The sequence below is a fragment of the Monocercomonoides exilis genome (assembly GCF_001643675.1).
Source record: "Monocercomonoides exilis strain PA203 chromosome Unknown scaffold23-1346700, whole genome shotgun sequence".
In the NCBI taxonomy this organism is placed as follows: Eukaryota; Preaxostyla; order Oxymonadida; family Polymastigidae; genus Monocercomonoides; species Monocercomonoides exilis.
Window position 1 is genome coordinate 672,651 of NW_027150568.1, and position 16,230 is coordinate 688,880.

Here is a 16,230-nt window from a genome sequence, read left to right on the forward strand (position 1 = left end):
CTCCAAGATAAATGTCGTAAAATTTATTTATTTGTCCTCCATCCCACACATTAAAATTAAACGAAGAGATTCGAAGAAGATTAAACAGATGCATGAATGTTTTTTGCATGCTGTTCATTTTTGAAATGTCTATAAATTCAAGATTAATAGAAGCCATGCATTGACAAATGGCAGAAAGAGAGCACACGCTGCCATTATTTTTCAATCCTCTTTGAGAAGAAAGAAGAATTGAAACGCAGGATCTTGAATTTTCTTTTGAAGATAATGAAGAAAAAGATGATGATGAAGTATTTTGCTCTTTTGATTGTTCCGTAATAAAGGTTGAAAAAGTCGAATGTTTTTTGCATTTCTTTTCTTTTTTTTTATTTATGTGAAATGAAGAATTAGCTTTAAAAGAAATACAAAAATTATCGAAATGAAGTGAATTTGTGGATGACATTTTTTCATCCTTTTCTGTTTTGATGTTTGTGAAGTTTGAAAAAGAAGAGGAATAAGAAGAAGAAGAAGAAGAAGAAGAAGAAGGAGAAGAAGAAGGAGTGGAAGGAGAAGAAGGAGAAGAAGAAGAAGAAGAATTATTTTTGGGGAAAGAGAAGATATTTCGTGTGCGTGTGTGTGATGCGGAGTGAGGGCGAAGAGAAGAAGAAGAAGAAGAAGAAGAAGAATTTGTTGTTTTGATGCTTCTTTTTATTTTGCTTTTATTTCTGTTTCTGCTTGTGTTGTCATTTGTGTGTTTTGAGGGAGAAGAAGGAGACAAACTCAGAAAAGAAGAAGAAATATCATCTGAACTGTGGATATTAGAGTTATTATGAGAAGGAAATGAATTTATGTTGGAAGATGAAAAAGATGACGATGATGAAGGAGTGGAAGGAGAAGAGGAAGAAGAGGAAGAAGAAGAAGGTAAAGAAGAAGGTAAAGAAGAAGAGGAAGAGGAAGAAGAAGAAAAAGAGGAAGAGGAAGAGGAAGAGGAAGAGGAAGAGGAAGAAGTTGATGATTTTAATTCATCCATTGAACTGGCACAGGAACTAGATATTGGCTTTTCTGGCAGACTTTCAACAAGACAAGACGATTCAGAAATGACTGCAGCACATTTGGAAGGCAAATCTGTAGATGAAGACGCGGAGGAAGAAATAGAGGAACCCTCACTTCCTGATTTTGATGAAACATTATTTTCTGTTTTTTCTTGAGGCTTGCAATACTGCTCATCATCATTTGAAGATGAAGAGCATTCACGACTCATATTTGCACTTTGTGGTTCGTCAGTGCTAATTTCACGCAATTCAGAAGAAGCTGAATGTTCAGTAGTTGGCGCGGCTGATGTTTTTGAAGGATTAACCGAAGCAGACAAAACTAAAGTGAAGTCTGTTGCTGTCTGAAGAAAGTTTGTTGTTGATGAGGACAAGCTACTGGAAGGTTTATCAGAAGCAGCCCGCGAAGGTAATGGCAATGATGACGGTTGCTCAGAAGAAGAAGAAGAAGATGGAATATCTTCAGAAGAAGCTGAAGCGGAAGTGGAAGAGGAAGAAGGAGAGGTAGAGGGAGAGGAAGAATAGGAGGAAGAAGAAGAGAAAGAGGAGGGTGATGAGGAAGAAGAAGAAGAAGAGGAAGAGAATGAGGAAGAGGAAGAGGAAGAGAAAGAGGAAGAGAAAGAGGAAGAGGATGAGGAAGAGGAAGAAGAAGAAGGAGAAGGAGGAGGAGAAGAAGAAGAAGAATTTGTTGTTTTGATGCTTCTTTTTATTTTGCTTTTATTTCTGTTTCTGCTTGTGTTGTCATTTGTGTGTTTTGAGTGAGAAGAAGGAGACAAACTCAGAAAAGAAGAAGAAATATCATCTGAACTGTGGATATTAGAGTTATTATGAGAAGGAAATGAATTTATGTTGGAAGATGAAAAAGATGACGATGATGAAGGAGTGGAAGGAGAAGAGGAAGAAGAGGAAGAAGAAGAAGGTAAAGAAGAAGGTAAAGAAGAAGAGGAAGAGGAAGAAGAAGAAAAAGAGGAAGAGGAAGAAGAGGAATATGAGGAAGAAGAGGAAAAGGAAGAGGAAGAATTAGAGGAAGAAGGAGAAGCCAACTGTGCATGCACAGCATTCTGTCCAAAGACAATCCTTTTCGGCGCATTCAGATACTTGAAGAGAGAGGGAGACAGAAGCGAGTGAGACACCGGCTTCGCGTGAACTTGCGGCACAGGCGGAGGAGAGACAGAGGGAGGCTTCACGAGCGAAGAGCACACGGGAGAAGGAGGGGACTGCGTGGACTGCTTGGTCGACGGGGTCTTCTGGTCGTTGGGAATGACAGGGAAGGACAGGCACGCCAGAACCTTCGGAGGCTTAGGGGCTGCATCGGCTGGCGGAGGAGGAGGAGGAACATCATCGTAATCATCATCATAGACATTGCCATTATCATTTTCATTCTCGTCCTTGTTGGAAGAAGGAGGAGATTCGTCGAATTCTCCGTCTGTTGGAGGAGGCTGAGACACAAAACTGAATGGCCTGCTTTCATTCTCTGGAAATACCGTGCTTCCTGCAAAATTCTCCATCGAATGTGAAAGAACTGTTGCTGTTGTGCAGTTTGAGCCATCTGCTGCCTTTGCATTCACATTATTTGGCTGGCTGACAACAATCGGTTGACTTTGCTGTATCACATCAGATGCAGCACAAGGCGCCTTCTGAATGGACGAGTGTGAAAAGGGCTGCTCTTTCAAGGGGAATTCCTGCTTTTGAGGCTTGGGCTGAGTCTGAGTCTGAAGATGAAATTGAGGTTGAAATTGGGGTTGTGATTGAGAAACAGAAGGATTCAAAGGTCGGAATTGGAGAGGAAGCAAATCGGGGCTTTTCATCTTTGGAGAATTGCTCACTGCGTTTGACTGATAAAAAGAAGCAGAAGTTGAATGATTCTGATAATCAACAAGTGGCTGGCTGGAATCCAATCTGTCGCCTCCTGAGAAGGTCACAAACGATCTTTGTGCACGGAAATTCAACTTCGGATGCTCTGTAATCTCAATCGCCTGCTGCATCGCTCCAAACCTGGATGCTTTCGAGCTGTTCAGCCCTTCTTTTCCTAAATCGCTCTCTTTTTCGCTGTTCCAAATGGTTTTGGGGGGTATCTTGCGCTGAGGTGTAGGCTCAAACGAATTCAGATGGCGGATTGAATAACCAATTGGCACATTTTGTGTCTTTTGTGAAGATGAAACAGATTGCGGAGACGGGGCAACCAGAAGCGGAGGAGGTGATGATGATAACGGTGAAGAAGAAGAAGAAGAAGAAGAAGAAGAAGAAGAAGAAGAAGAAGAAGAAGAAGAAGAAGAAGAAGAAGAAGCTGATTGAAATGAATGAGAGGATGCTGAGAGGACATTAGGAGAAGAGGAGGGAAATATTAATGTTGAATTTTTCTTTTGCATTGTTTTTTCCACTTCACAAATAATTTTGATAACTGGAGCTAATGAATATGAATAAAGTTTACATTTTTTATTTAAAAAAAAATGAATAGTTTAAATATATAATTATAGAAAATAAAAATGAAATAAATTAAAAAAAAAATCAAAAAGAAATATGCAAACAGTAACATGATTTAATAAAATCATGGAAAAGAAGTTTACCAAATTCGTCTTCAAGCACAAAAGCTTTTAATAATAAAACAGCGCGCTCGTAAGGCATTTTTTTAAAAATGTTAGCAATATATATTGCTTCCGATTTTATCAGTCTTTTTCGCGTGCTTCGATGTTCTTTAGTCGTACTAAACATGAAAAAAAGATAAAATTTCCAGAAAATGAAATTATAATGGAAAGCAAACAATATTCTGAAAAGCAAAAAAATAAAAAAAATTCAATCAATCACTCGTTATCATTTTAACAACTTATGTTGAAACAAATAAAGAAATACAAAAACAAAAATCAAAAGATCTTTACGAAAAATAATTTTTATGATAAAAAAAGATAATGTTTCTTTAATTGTTTCATTGAATCTGTTTCATCTTTTTGTTGTTGAATGAAAGAAAGAAGAGATTTAGAATGAAAATCAGTATTTGATTGATTTTCAGAAGTTGAAAGAGAAGTTAAATGATAATTTGAATGAGGAATAAAAAAAGAATAAGAGGAAAGAATTAAAAGAGAAAGAGAAGAAAAGGAGAGAAAAATAAAAGAAAAAGAAGAGAAAAGAAAGAGAGAAGAGAGGAAGGAGAGAGGAAGAAGATGAAGAAAAATAGGAACAAGAGGAAGATTTGCCATCTCTTTCATTCTCCTTCTATCCTATATCAATCGGAGACTGCTTCTCCTCTGATGAGTGTGGAAACAGTATTGATTCATGCTCTCTTAACTGCACAGATGAAGCAGACTTTTCAGATGGCTCAATAGCACTCGAAATTGATGGCACTGAAGGAGATGAGCTGTCAGTCGTTGAAGTTGTTGGGTCTGCTATCTGAAACAGAGGAAACGAAAGAACAGAACTCAACAATGAAGAGGAAAATCTTTTGTCATTCGGAGACGATGTTGTCTTTGTGCAGACTTTCTTCAAGCCAACAGAAGTTGGCTGAATATTCGACAACTCTGAAGGGAAGAAATTTATGTCGTCAATGTTTGAGCCACACTCCTGTGCTCTGGCATCACTCTCCAAACGAGAAGGCGGAAATGATTTAAAATCACTGTTGAACAGAGTTTCCAGCGAATGCACCTCTCCTGATGGATGCAAAACTTTGTTCGTTGGAGAGTTTTTGTTTGAGGCAAGAGAGTGCAGCGAGGAAGGAGTCGCAATGGCGATTGACGGAGAACATGCCAGCAACTGCAGAGATGCTGACATGGAAGGGTTCGGCGATGATTCCCGTACATTCCACAAATTCTGTGTGCTCCGCTTTTCGCTCAAAACATTCGAAGAAATAGAAGACGAAGACGAAAGAAGATTGCAAAGCGATGTTGAAGGAGAATAATTCGAGAGGGGGAGTTTGGTTGCAACGACATGCCCGACTGCAAAGGCGATGACATTTGCAAAAGAAGAAACAATGTTTTTGGCAATGCGGTTTCTGTTGCTCTCAGATTGTCAATGGAAGAGTTCGACTGGCTCTTTTGTAGTCGCAAAGGCAGCAAGCTCAAAGTCGAGTTTGGCGAATGTGTTTGCGAAGTGGATGGTGTTGCTGGGGTTGTTGGCGCAGATGAATGAAGAGATGTTTGAGTTGTTTTTGGGGCTGTTTGATGTATTCCCTGAGGAGATGGCCTCTCTGATCCTGGGAAACTTCTGCTGCCTGAAGCATTCGGAGACTGTGTGCTATCATTTCCTTTTCTATTACCAAAGAAACGCTATGATTCAAAAACATTTATTAATTTAGATGATTGCCGAACTGCATATGAATTAATCATTGGATCATTAATCATGCTTTTCTTTTTCCCTCTTTTCTTTTTCTGCTTTTTCTTCTTTGTCGGCTTTGCTTTTCTGCATCCTTTTCCCGATGCACTTTTCACACTTTCTGTGCAACCTGAAGGAGAAGAAGATGCAGCTATCGCTGGAAAAGATGTTATAGGTTGAAAAATTGTTTCAATTTTTGAAGGAGATTGCTGACACGAAGGAAATGAAGGACATGAAGATGATGCAGAATAAGCAGATAATGATGTTGGAGATGTGTGCGGTTGATGCGATTTGGAATCAGATGTAGATGAGATGGACGTTTGGACTGCCGAAGACTCAGCTGAAGAAGGATTTGACTCTTGAGCTGATGAGTTTGATGGAGTAATGTTTGATGAAGATTTTTCCGTGCTTCGCATCTGCTCAGTGCTGCCATCGCTTTGTGGCTGGTGAGACAGAGTGCAACCATCTTTGTGTTCTTCCTCATCCATCCGCACTTTGAACAGCTATTCCACAAAATTCAAATGAAAAGTTGGATCCCTTGCACTTCGCCCAACTCCTCATCATCAAATGAACCTCCAGCTGGCATTCCATCTTGCTCCATATCTGCTCTTTCATCCCTTTTCTCCCCATCACACTTCAAACAATCAGTGTTCTTTGAAGACGAAGAAGACGAAGATGTAGATAATGAAGATGACGACTGGTTCAAAAGAGATGCCAACTTCTGAGTGGTTTCATCGCACTTCCTCTTTGCTTAATGTTCTTCTCCAAATTCCTTCACCAAGTGTTCAGATTTGTCCTCCAACAAAGTTGTCTTTGTTTGCTCAGATTGCAATTGCTGCGAATCTGCCTCGTTTGCTTGTGAAGATCCTTCAGCACTTTCTCTCTTCCCATCGTAAAAAATCGAATTCTTCTCTGTTGAAATAATATATGATGGAGTCAAGCTTTTTCTGAGAAAATAATTGTTTGTCGTTTTCAATGTTATCAAAGATGTGGAAGAAAAAGGAGAAGAAGAAGAAGAAGAAGAAGAAGAAGAAGAGGAGGAGGAGGAGGAGTAGAAAGGAAGAGGAGGAGAAGAAGAATTAGATTTGTTTTCAATTGATGTGTTTGAAGAAGTTGAAGATAAAACTTGTTTTGTTGGGAATACCATTTTCCTGCCAGCAAACTGAGTTTTGTTGTTGGACGATGAAAAAAAAGGAGAAGACGATGGAACACGAGAAGAATCAGAAGATGTTGAATGAGATGTCGGAATTGAAGAAAAACAAGAAGAAAAACGAGAAGAAGAAGAAGAAGAAGAAAAAGATGGAGAAGAAGAAGAAATGGAAGAAGTATTAAAAAAAGCAGTCAATTCAGTGAGTGGTTGAAGTGCTCGTTCATTGAATGAAGAAGACTGTTTTCGTGTGGAAGATGAAGAAGGCGCAAAATTAGAATATGCTTCATTTTCTTCCAATGAAGAAGAAGAAGAAGAAGATGATGATGATGATACATAATTAAAAGCATAATCTTGGTTTTGCTCAGGAGAAGCAGAAGAAGAATATACAAGGGGAGGAAGAGAAGAAGAAGAAGGGAATCTGTTGTGATGATTTGCCAGTGAATGACAATTGTTTGTAAAAGAAGAAGAAGAAGAAGAAGAAGTTGACGATGATAAAGATGATGACGCTGTTGTTGTTGGATGAGAAAAGAAGGATATCTGATCGAGTGAAATTGTATTCACAATCATCTCCTTTATGCTAACTTCAGCTGTTTGTGACAAAGCAAAAAGAGAAACAGAAAACTCAAAGTTACAAAAGGAAACATCATCCACAATCACTTTTCCACTCGACGAAGCAACCAAAGAGAAAGAAACAGCTGTGCCGAAATCAGTCTGCTTGGCAAAACTGCAATGAGAAAGAGTTAATTCACTGGAAGAAGTGGTGGATAAGATCAGCACATTCACATAATTCTCAAAAAAAGCAGTAAGTGTATATGCAATCTGCTCAAACTTAAGTGATCCAACTGTCTCTATTGCAATTCCCGTGGAAGAAGAAATCGAATCATTCAGAATTAAACCTGTCTTCACAATCACAGCTTCTCCTCCTTCACTTCCTCCTCCTGTCTTTTCCACCCCGCTCTTCACCACACGCCGATCCATCTCCGCTTCTGCCTCCAGCGGCGAATCGCCCGTCAGCACAACCGTACTTTCTCCTTTCCTCCCAAACAGAGAAAGCGCATAATCAACAGACAGGCACTGCACCGTGTCTCCCCAGAAAATCCCGTTTGTCCCGCTTTCCCCGTTGATTGCGAGTGAATGCAGATTCATCCCAGTGATTAAGATAAACAAGTCAGTATTTACTGTGAATCCTGCTCGATCGATTCCAATTAGAGAATTTGCTCTTTGGTCTTCGTCGATGTCCAAAGCGAAGGCGAATGAGGTGCTGCTGACTCTTGTTGTCAAGTCAGCACACGACAAAAACAGGTCTTTCCCCACAAATGCATTGTTTGACAAGAAAGTTAACTCACTCAGTGCAAAATCATCGTTGTTTGTTGGACAAATCAGTTATAAAAATCCTCATTTTCCTTCATATTCTGTTTCACATGTGCATCCATATGTTGTCGTGGTGCCATTCACAACAAGCGCTCCTGTTTCAGAAGGAGAAATTAATAACGCACCCCCGTTTGTGCTTGAAGTGGAAGAAGAGGAGGTTATATCGCAGGAATCAATGCAAAGAGTTGTTGAGAGCTGAGAAGAAGAAGAAGAAGAAACAAAAACAGAAGTCTCTTTCCTCAGCACAATGAACAAAAGCAGGCTTTTCTCTGTAAGTTCCGTGTCGCTGCAAACAAAAGCGTTTATTTGGCTCAAAAATTCCGTCAAGTCAAAACTCAAGTGTGCCGAAGTAATCGTCCCGTTTAACCCAGACGACAAAACAAACAGATTCGTCCCAACGAAAGCAGAGCAATCTGTGAATGAAACCATTTCCAGCTCAAAATCATGTGTTCCCGCTGAGCAGTCAATGAAGGCACTGCCTCATTTGCTTTCTGCTGCTTCTAACGAGTATCTGCGAAGGAGAGAACAGCATCATTTATGTTTAATGACAGAGAAGTGAATTGGGTGTATCTTTTGTAGAATCTTACAGATTAAGAAAAATTAAATTAATTATAGAGTAATGCATAAATTGATTTTTCCAAAAAAAGAAGTTTTTCATAAGATAATCAAATTTTATTTTGCTGGCCATAAACCCATTTCAAATTTCAAATTTTTCGTTGATCTGCAATTTGCAGAAATGATTATTTTTTGATTGTTAATGGTAAAAATGTAATAAAGAAGTGATTAATAAGCATTAAAACGATTTCTGCAAATTTCCAAGTAATAAAAATCTTTGATTGATCGAAAAGATCAAATTGAACAATTTTCAGAATGAATTTTTTTTTTAAACATTTTTTAATAAATATTATTAGTTTTTTGATTTCAATGGATGATATAAAATTTTCGTTGTTCATTATTTGACACCATTGAAAAAAGAACTGTTAGAAAGAATTTATCATTAATTTTAATGTTGCTGCTTTTTGAATTTCGATTTTTTCTTTTGTTGTGTCATTTAATATTCACATATAAATTGTTCATTTGAAATAATATTTAAATTGTGATAGAGATGCGAATTTTTAATACAAAATATTTTTTATCATTTTTTTTTGAAAGAATTATTATTTTATTGTTTGAAGTGTGTTTTTTTCCTGATAATGTGGAAAAGGAGATAAAATTCATGTCAGTTTTGAACTTTTGGAAATTTTCAGAAGGATAATTTTGAATAATAAAAATACATTTTTGGAAGCTCTTTGAATATTTAATTTGTCAATTTTTCTTTGAATAAACACAAAGCCAAAAAAACATAAAAAGAATTAAAAAATAAGTATTATAAATTCAAACAACAGCTTATGAATCTCTTATATCATCAAACCATTATTAAAACACTTTCAAAATAAAAATGTCTTTTTCAAAACCTCAATCAACTCTTAATTCTCGATGCAAAGTTATTTGGAACGAAATGAAACGAATTGGTGGAGACGATATTGATTCATTGCTCGTATATCTCTTTTACAACTATAGACAATCATCTTCTGTTATTAACGATTTATTGAAGTCTTTGAATGGTTTGGTTTTTTATTTTTTTGTATTGTGTAGAAAATGTCATTTTGACTCTCGATTATTTTTTTTACATTAATATTCGTTTTTTATTTATTTTTTTTGAAACAGAATATCACATTAAGTTGCTGGAAGATCTGTCTGTGGTGTACAACAACGCTCCGTTGCACACTCAGACAACAATGCTGCAAGCGCTGTCTCGAAACACATCATTATCCGATTTACTGGAATATGGATATGATGTCACAGAAGGCAAATTTATTTACGCAAAACAAACGCTGAAGAAAAACCAAGGCTTTATCATCCCGCCTCAGAAACCTCATCTTCCGTCTTGCAAAAGTGGTTTGTTTTAATTTGAATTTTTTTTGAATAATTTTCTCTGTTTATTTAAGGCTTAAATGAACAGGATTGGGAAAAGGGCAACAACTGGATGTTGGCCCATTCAACTGAAGCCTCAACTTCGCTTCAGTCAGCAAAGAAAAGACAGCGAGCTGAGCCGGACTATGCGAGATTTATTGATAAAGCAGCGTGGGATGAAGAAATATTAACAGAAAACTCTTCTTCAAAGAAAAAGCAATCTTTTTCTTCTTCAACATCATCTCAACAAAACAAAAAATCTGATACCATTTCAGAAAAAAATCCTTCATCAAAAAATTTTTCTCCGTCTCAAGCTGTTGATGCTCCAATCAGTACTCCAATTAGGAGAGAAAGGGGTTCAACAAAAAGAAAAACAAATAAATCACAGCATAAACGTCATTCATCTCCTTCACCGATTCCAATTCACAAATTTTTCAATACAAAACAATCCTCATCCACTTCCTCATCTTCCTCATTTTCCTCTTCTTCCTCTTCTTCCTCTTCTTCCTCATCCTCCACATCTTTCAAAAAGAAACAAAAAGAAAATAAAAATTCTTTTTCAATTGAAAAATCTTCAACTTCCTTTTTCAACGATGATGTGTGTGTTAGCGATCAATTAATTGAATATGCCACTTCACCGACTCTTATTCCTCCACAAGCATTTCAAAATCTTCTTTCATCATTTTCAAAAGAGAACAACATTTATTCGTCTCAACATAACACACAAGCCGATGAGAATGTTATTTCGCATCATGAAAATACTGCGCAGATCACGATGAATAACAATCAAACAGATTTTCCTCATTCAAATTCTTCTCCTTCTTCATCAACCTCTTCAAAAATAATATCATCAAATTCTTTTTCATCAACATCAATAAAAGGATTAATCAATTTAGGAAACACATGCTATCTTGCATCTCTTCTTCAATGCTTCTCTTCGATAACCTCTCAAAAACCATTCTTATTTAAAAAGCAAACAGCAATAAAAACTATGTCTTTTCGTGTTTTGAGTGTTTGTCAGCAACTTGCCAAAGATGGTTCATCAGTGCGTTCGTGGGTCCCATCACTGATCAACAAATGGGAAACATTTTGCGGATACAGCAGCAGACAGCAACAGAATGTTACTGAGGCGTTTGAAAATCTTCATCAACTTCTTCAAGATAACAAGATATTTGAAAAGGATACCTTCAATCCAGTGCTCATTACACATTTCAAATGTCAAAAATGTCAAAAAGTTTCAAATCATTTTAATGAATCTTGTTGCAATATTGTCATCAACACATCATCTCCTCACAAAGGTTTATCTTCACTTTATGCAACAGAAATTTTGGATGGAAAGAACAATGTTTATTGCGATGAATGCAAAGAGAAATGCTGTGCTGCTCGATGGGAGGAAATGGCTGCATTTCCAGAGGTGCTAGCCCTCTGTCATGAATGCACTGATTCTGCTAGTTCTGCACCTTCGAGAACGCTTCTGATTGAAACTGATCGTGCAAACCAGCGTTCGTTCTGCAAAGGGTATTCAGCAGAAAACATTCAACATCTTCAAGAGAGCAATAAGGAAATCATCATATATCATCTTATTGGGCAGATACTCCATAAGCGAATGGATCAACAAAACGGGCATTATATAGCAGTTGTGAAAAGAAAGAGCGGAAATGGAATCAAATGGTGCATTTGCAATGATGCTGATGTGACTGAATTGGAGAGTGATTGTTGGAATTCATCATGGAATAATCTTCACATTCAAGGATACACTTCTTCCCTTTCATTCTACACAAAAGAAAAAACAAAACCAACGTTTTCTTCTATTCAATTTGGCGGTTCATCATCTTCTTCAGAAACATCAAATATCAACACTTCATACACCTTATCATCATCATCATCATCATCATCATCATCATCATCATCATCATCATCATCATCATCATCATCATCATCATCATCATCATCATCATCATCATCATCATCATCATCATCATCATCGACATTCATCACACCTCCTCATCGAACAACTTCCATTCCTCAATTAACTTCTTCAATCACATCTTCATATGGATTGGAAGCACTGAAAGAAAAAAGAAAGAAAACGGGCATCTTTTCTCCCAATGAAAAGAGATTAATCTTCAAGCCCAAAACAAAATTATGGAGTGAGTTTACAGAAGAAACAAACATCAAAGTTTCATTATCTCACTTTTATAAACTCACAACCAACTTCTCCAAAGCAAAAAGACGAACGGATCTCTGCGGCATGTGCGAAAAGCTGAGCTATTTGGAAAATAAGTTGAAATCTTCTCAAAACAAAAATGGTCTTTCTTCTGCAGAGTTTCAGACTCTTAAACTTCTTCGACAACATCGTCTTGTTGCAGAAATGCAACGAAAACGTTATCAATCAACTGTTGATAATCTGAAAGACGGAGAAGCAGTCTTCGTCTTCGACTTCAAAGAGAAATGGAAACTCCCTATTAGAAAAAATCAACTTCAACAGGAATTCTTCAATTATCAACAGGTTTCTCAGTTCACAATCATCTCTCTTCAAAAAATAAATAATCAACAAATAAAAAGAACATTCAACTTCTTCTCCGACTGCCTCTCAAATGATCACAGATTTGTTATTGAGTGTCTGGAATCTGTGATCAAAAGACACTTCTTCTCAGACACTCACACTTTTAAGTTCTTCTGCGATTCGGGCCCACACAACCGAAATCGCTTCCTACTTCACTTCATCCTCTCAAAACAATCCAAACTTCTGAAAAAGAAAAATACTCAACTCAACTTCTTCGCTGAGCACCACGGAAAAAATATCTGCGATAGTGAATTCGGTGCGTTAGTAAATGCAATCGACAACAATCTTTCGACTGAACACATCACTACACTTCATGACTTGATCAACTTTTTCGAAAACAATATGAATACTTCGACATCAGCTTCTTCAACTTCTCAATCAAACATTTTCTCAACATCATCATCATACTCTTCACCATCTTCAACATCTGTCAATAACTTTGAGCATGAGAGGTTCTTTGAAGAATATGTACCATCACAACAAATCTCATGGCCGTCATTGTCAGTTCCCCACATGAAGGACTACTTATTCTTTGAGCGCAAGGGCTCATTTGTCTGTGCTTCAGCTGTTGGATATCTTCCTCAACGCTCTCTGGTTGCCCTCGAATCTTCGACAATGAAAGAAAAAGTTCAACGTACAAGAAAGTCATTTCACTCTGATATCACATCATCTAACTCTTCTCTTCTTTCTCAATCTTCTCAAGATCTTCTTTCAAGGAGATTTGAGCTTCTTCTTGACTCTTCTTCTTTTAATGAATCTCAAAATTGTTCTTTTGGTGTCCCCTATTAAGAAACTAGTTGTTGTGTATGCTTAGCTGGCACTCTATCGGAAGGGTGCTGGACATGACTGTTCGTATTAGATATTGCAGCCTTCGGGCTGCTTTATCCGGACCTGGATACGACGAACAGCCTCCCAGGTACACAATAGTTAGAATCCGATTGTTTTCTAGTGGTTATTGTGTTTATAATGTCCCTATAATTTATTTGGTTATTGTCCCGCTTATATTTGTATTTATCGAGATTCATTAATAGAGAGAGTTGTGAGGGAATTCAAAGATCTTTGGGTGAGGCTTTTGGAAGAGAGAGTTGTTGAGAGTGTGAAATGTTGTTTTATCATTGTGTCTGTCTTTTTTCTTTGTTGGATTTGATCTTTTTGAGTCAAAGTGAGAGAAATATCAGAAAGGGGAGAGTGGATAAAAAACAGAGGGAAAATAGACAAGTAAGTTTTTGAACTTTTTGTATGAGTTTTCTTTTTTGTTTGGAATTGTCTTTGATACCACGAATTTGTTGAAATAGTGCTATTTCTTCTTATATTTTTCATTGTTCAAAATTGTTGATATTTAGTTGATATTTGGTGATTGTTTTTATGATTATGCAATAGAATTATGTTTTTTTGAATGTAATTGAATCTGATTAGAAATATTCTGATTGTTTTCTATTTTTTTAATGATTAACATCATGAAGTACTTTTTGTTTTTTATGTCATTTTGATTGTTGAACAATTGTTATTTTTTAACGTTTTTTTTTCATTTCTCTGATATTTTTTCCATTTCAAAAAAAACTCAAATTCGAATATACTAACATTTTTCTGCTAGAAATTATTTTTATTTCTTCCATATTGCAATGTCATATATTGAAAGCCAACAAACTCAAAAAATAATCATCATGAATTTTTTCTAACAGATCAACAAAAAACTTTTTGATAAAAAATGATCTCAATGATCATGAAAACTTTTTTATAACGTGGAAATTTGCAGAAATCGTTAATAACCTTATAATACACTTCAGCAACATATAAATATTATCTTGATACATCAAAAAATCATTTCTGCAAATTGCAGATCAATAAAAAAATAGAAATTTGATATGGGATTTCGACAAAGAAAAAGGTTTGAAATTTTGTTTTGATTCTTTATTTTCGTTTTTTGCACGACTTGCTAATGATTCTATTATATATTTTGAATATTTCTTTCTATTTTCTCACTCGACATTTTTTTCGCTCTTCCCCAATTGAAGCCGGAATTTGATTCTGCTGTTTCACGTTTCTAAATGTGTTGAAACAGGTTTAACGTTTTTCGTCCTAAAAGGCATTTTATTTAAAATTAACTTTATTATATATTTTTTGAAATCTTTTATCTTCTGCTCTTTTTGTAATGCTTGGAAAGAAGGGAAGTTTTTTTATTTCACATCTCTTTTCACTTGAAGAATGCGCCTTGCTGCTCGGCGTTTGAGTGGCAAAGAAATGAGAAGAAACAGCGGAATGCGAAAAACAGAGGAAATTCTCTCTGAATCTGAATCTGAATGCGAGAATGGTGATGGGAATGAGGATGAGAAAGGTAGCAGACTTCATTTGCATCATGAAATGCTTGAATTAATATTCGTCTTTTCGGAGAGCTGTTTATTGTTAATGCTATGCCAGTTATTTTATTTTATCCATTCTGACAGCGAGAAAGGCAAGAGAAGAAAGAGGGAAATAAAATAGGAATGAAAATAACTATGGAAACAACTCACTAAATGATCTTAACAAAGCCAGTGAAGAACAGCTTACCAACACAAAGGTGGAAGAAGGAAGCTCAAATTCACTCAATCTTCTGTCTTCTTTTTTTTCTTCTGTGGCAATCAAAACAGAATCTCCTGGAAAATCAGTCAGAACAGCTGCCTCGACACACGCGCCGAATAAATTCTCGCCTCAAATCAAACTTTCGCGCAGTGCAAAAACAACAACACGCACATCGAAGTTGCTCAAAGCTGCAAATTTGCTACAGAATAATACAACTTCTGCTTCTGCTGCTTCTTCTTCCACCTCTGCATCGTCAAATGTTGGCTTTCCAACTGCATCTTTCCCGATTTCAAGTGATCAAACCAAGAATTCCTCTTCATCATCCTCTTCTTCTTCTGTTTTACTGTTGAGTGTTCCAACAACCGCACTTGGTAGTACACTCAAAAGAAGTGGAAAAAAAAAGCGCATGCTGCATTCAAGCGGCCAATCTGTATGAAAACACACACAGGCTCAAGAATTGCTCCACCAGAGTTCAAATCAGAAGTGCTGGGGCTGACAAACAAGATGGGAGGAAGTGGAAATAACATCAATAATAATAATAATAATAGCAGCAAGAAGAAGAAGCTGTTGTGTGTGGTGATGAAGCAAGTGCCGCTGAGTATTCCACACGGAAGGCCGCCGAAGATGCGGAGGAAGAAGATGATGACAGCGATGGGGCTGAGTCAGCAGGGGCAGAAGAGCGAAGGAGGAGCAAGTGCAAATGTGTCTGTACAGAATGCGAGGCGTTTGGAGTCAACTGCTGCGGCATTGGAGAGTAAGAGGAAGCTTGGAAACAAAAAGAAAGTGAAAAAAGATGAGAAGGGGAAAAGGAGAAAGGAGAAAGATAAGGAAAGAATTATTTCTGTGTTTGATGAGCTTCCTCCAGATGAATAGGAGCATTGCAGGCAAAAAGGTGAAAAGCGGAGAGGATAAGCGAGCGTGAAAGGGAAAGGAAAATTGAAAAGAAAAGCATTCCGATCAAAGACAAGTCCGACGATGAGTTCGAATGATGTGCTGAGTGAGCTGCTTTCGAGAGAGCTGGAGCTGCTGCATGTGGTAGATGGCAGCATCACATTTGACTCTTCTGTGTCTGACACGAGTGAGACAAGTGGAAGAAGTGAAAGAAACACTGATGGAAATGAATATGACGAGGAAGTTGTTGATGAGGAGGAGGAGAAGGAAGAAGAAGAAGACGTGGAGTTAGACAGGATTCTCAGTGCAAAGATATCCATGACAAGCACACGGGCAAATCGGCAGACACAGAAAATGAGCAGATTTGTTTTTGAATGTGACGCCTCATTCACATTCAACTCAGTAAAAATGAG

At 37.1% G+C, this 16,230-nt stretch overlaps 6 protein-coding genes across 6 annotated transcripts; 3 read left to right on the top strand and 3 right to left on the bottom strand.

The window, feature by feature from the left end:
* Nucleotides 1-383: 383 nt before the first annotated feature.
* MONOS_13394 (uncharacterized protein) lies at nt 384-3,394 on the bottom strand (the record flags this gene model as incomplete). The annotated part of the gene is made up of 2 exons (XM_067866090.1): nt 384-387; nt 438-3,394. The coding sequence occupies 2 exons, from the start codon at nt 3,392-3,394 to the stop codon at nt 384-386; spliced, it is 2,961 nt and encodes a 986-aa protein (XP_067727202.1).
* An 841-nt stretch (nt 3,395-4,235) lies between these two features.
* Nucleotides 4,236-5,918, bottom strand: MONOS_13395 (uncharacterized protein; the record flags this gene model as incomplete). Its single annotated transcript, XM_067866091.1, has 3 exons — nt 4,236-4,951; nt 5,446-5,830; nt 5,901-5,918. 3 exons carry the CDS (start codon nt 5,916-5,918, stop codon nt 4,236-4,238), a joined length of 1,119 nt encoding a protein of 372 aa, XP_067727203.1.
* A 160-nt stretch (nt 5,919-6,078) lies between these two features.
* Nucleotides 6,079-7,623, bottom strand: MONOS_13396 (uncharacterized protein; the record flags this gene model as incomplete). The annotated part of the gene is made up of 1 exon (XM_067866092.1): nt 6,079-7,623. One exon carries the CDS (start codon nt 7,621-7,623, stop codon nt 6,079-6,081), a length of 1,545 nt encoding a protein of 514 aa, XP_067727204.1.
* Nucleotides 7,624-7,711: 88 nt separating this feature from the next.
* On the top strand, nt 7,712-8,047 carry MONOS_13397 (uncharacterized protein; the record flags this gene model as incomplete). The annotated part of the gene is made up of 1 exon (XM_067866093.1): nt 7,712-8,047. One exon carries the CDS (start codon nt 7,712-7,714, stop codon nt 8,045-8,047), a length of 336 nt encoding a protein of 111 aa, XP_067727205.1.
* A 1,299-nt stretch (nt 8,048-9,346) lies between these two features.
* Nucleotides 9,347-12,270, top strand: MONOS_13398 (putative Ubiquitin carboxyl-terminal hydrolase; the record flags this gene model as incomplete). The annotated part of the gene is made up of 4 exons (XM_067866094.1): nt 9,347-9,452; nt 9,556-9,786; nt 9,837-12,126; nt 12,216-12,270. 4 exons carry the CDS (start codon nt 9,347-9,349, stop codon nt 12,268-12,270), a joined length of 2,682 nt encoding a protein of 893 aa, XP_067727206.1.
* Nucleotides 12,271-15,358: 3,088 nt separating this feature from the next.
* MONOS_8437 (uncharacterized protein) lies at nt 15,359-15,833 on the top strand (the record flags this gene model as incomplete). The annotated part of the gene is made up of 1 exon (XM_067878848.1): nt 15,359-15,833. The coding sequence occupies one exon, from the start codon at nt 15,359-15,361 to the stop codon at nt 15,797-15,799; it is 441 nt and encodes a 146-aa protein (XP_067727207.1). The 3' UTR covers nt 15,800-15,833.
* Nucleotides 15,834-16,230: the final 397 nt, after the last annotated feature.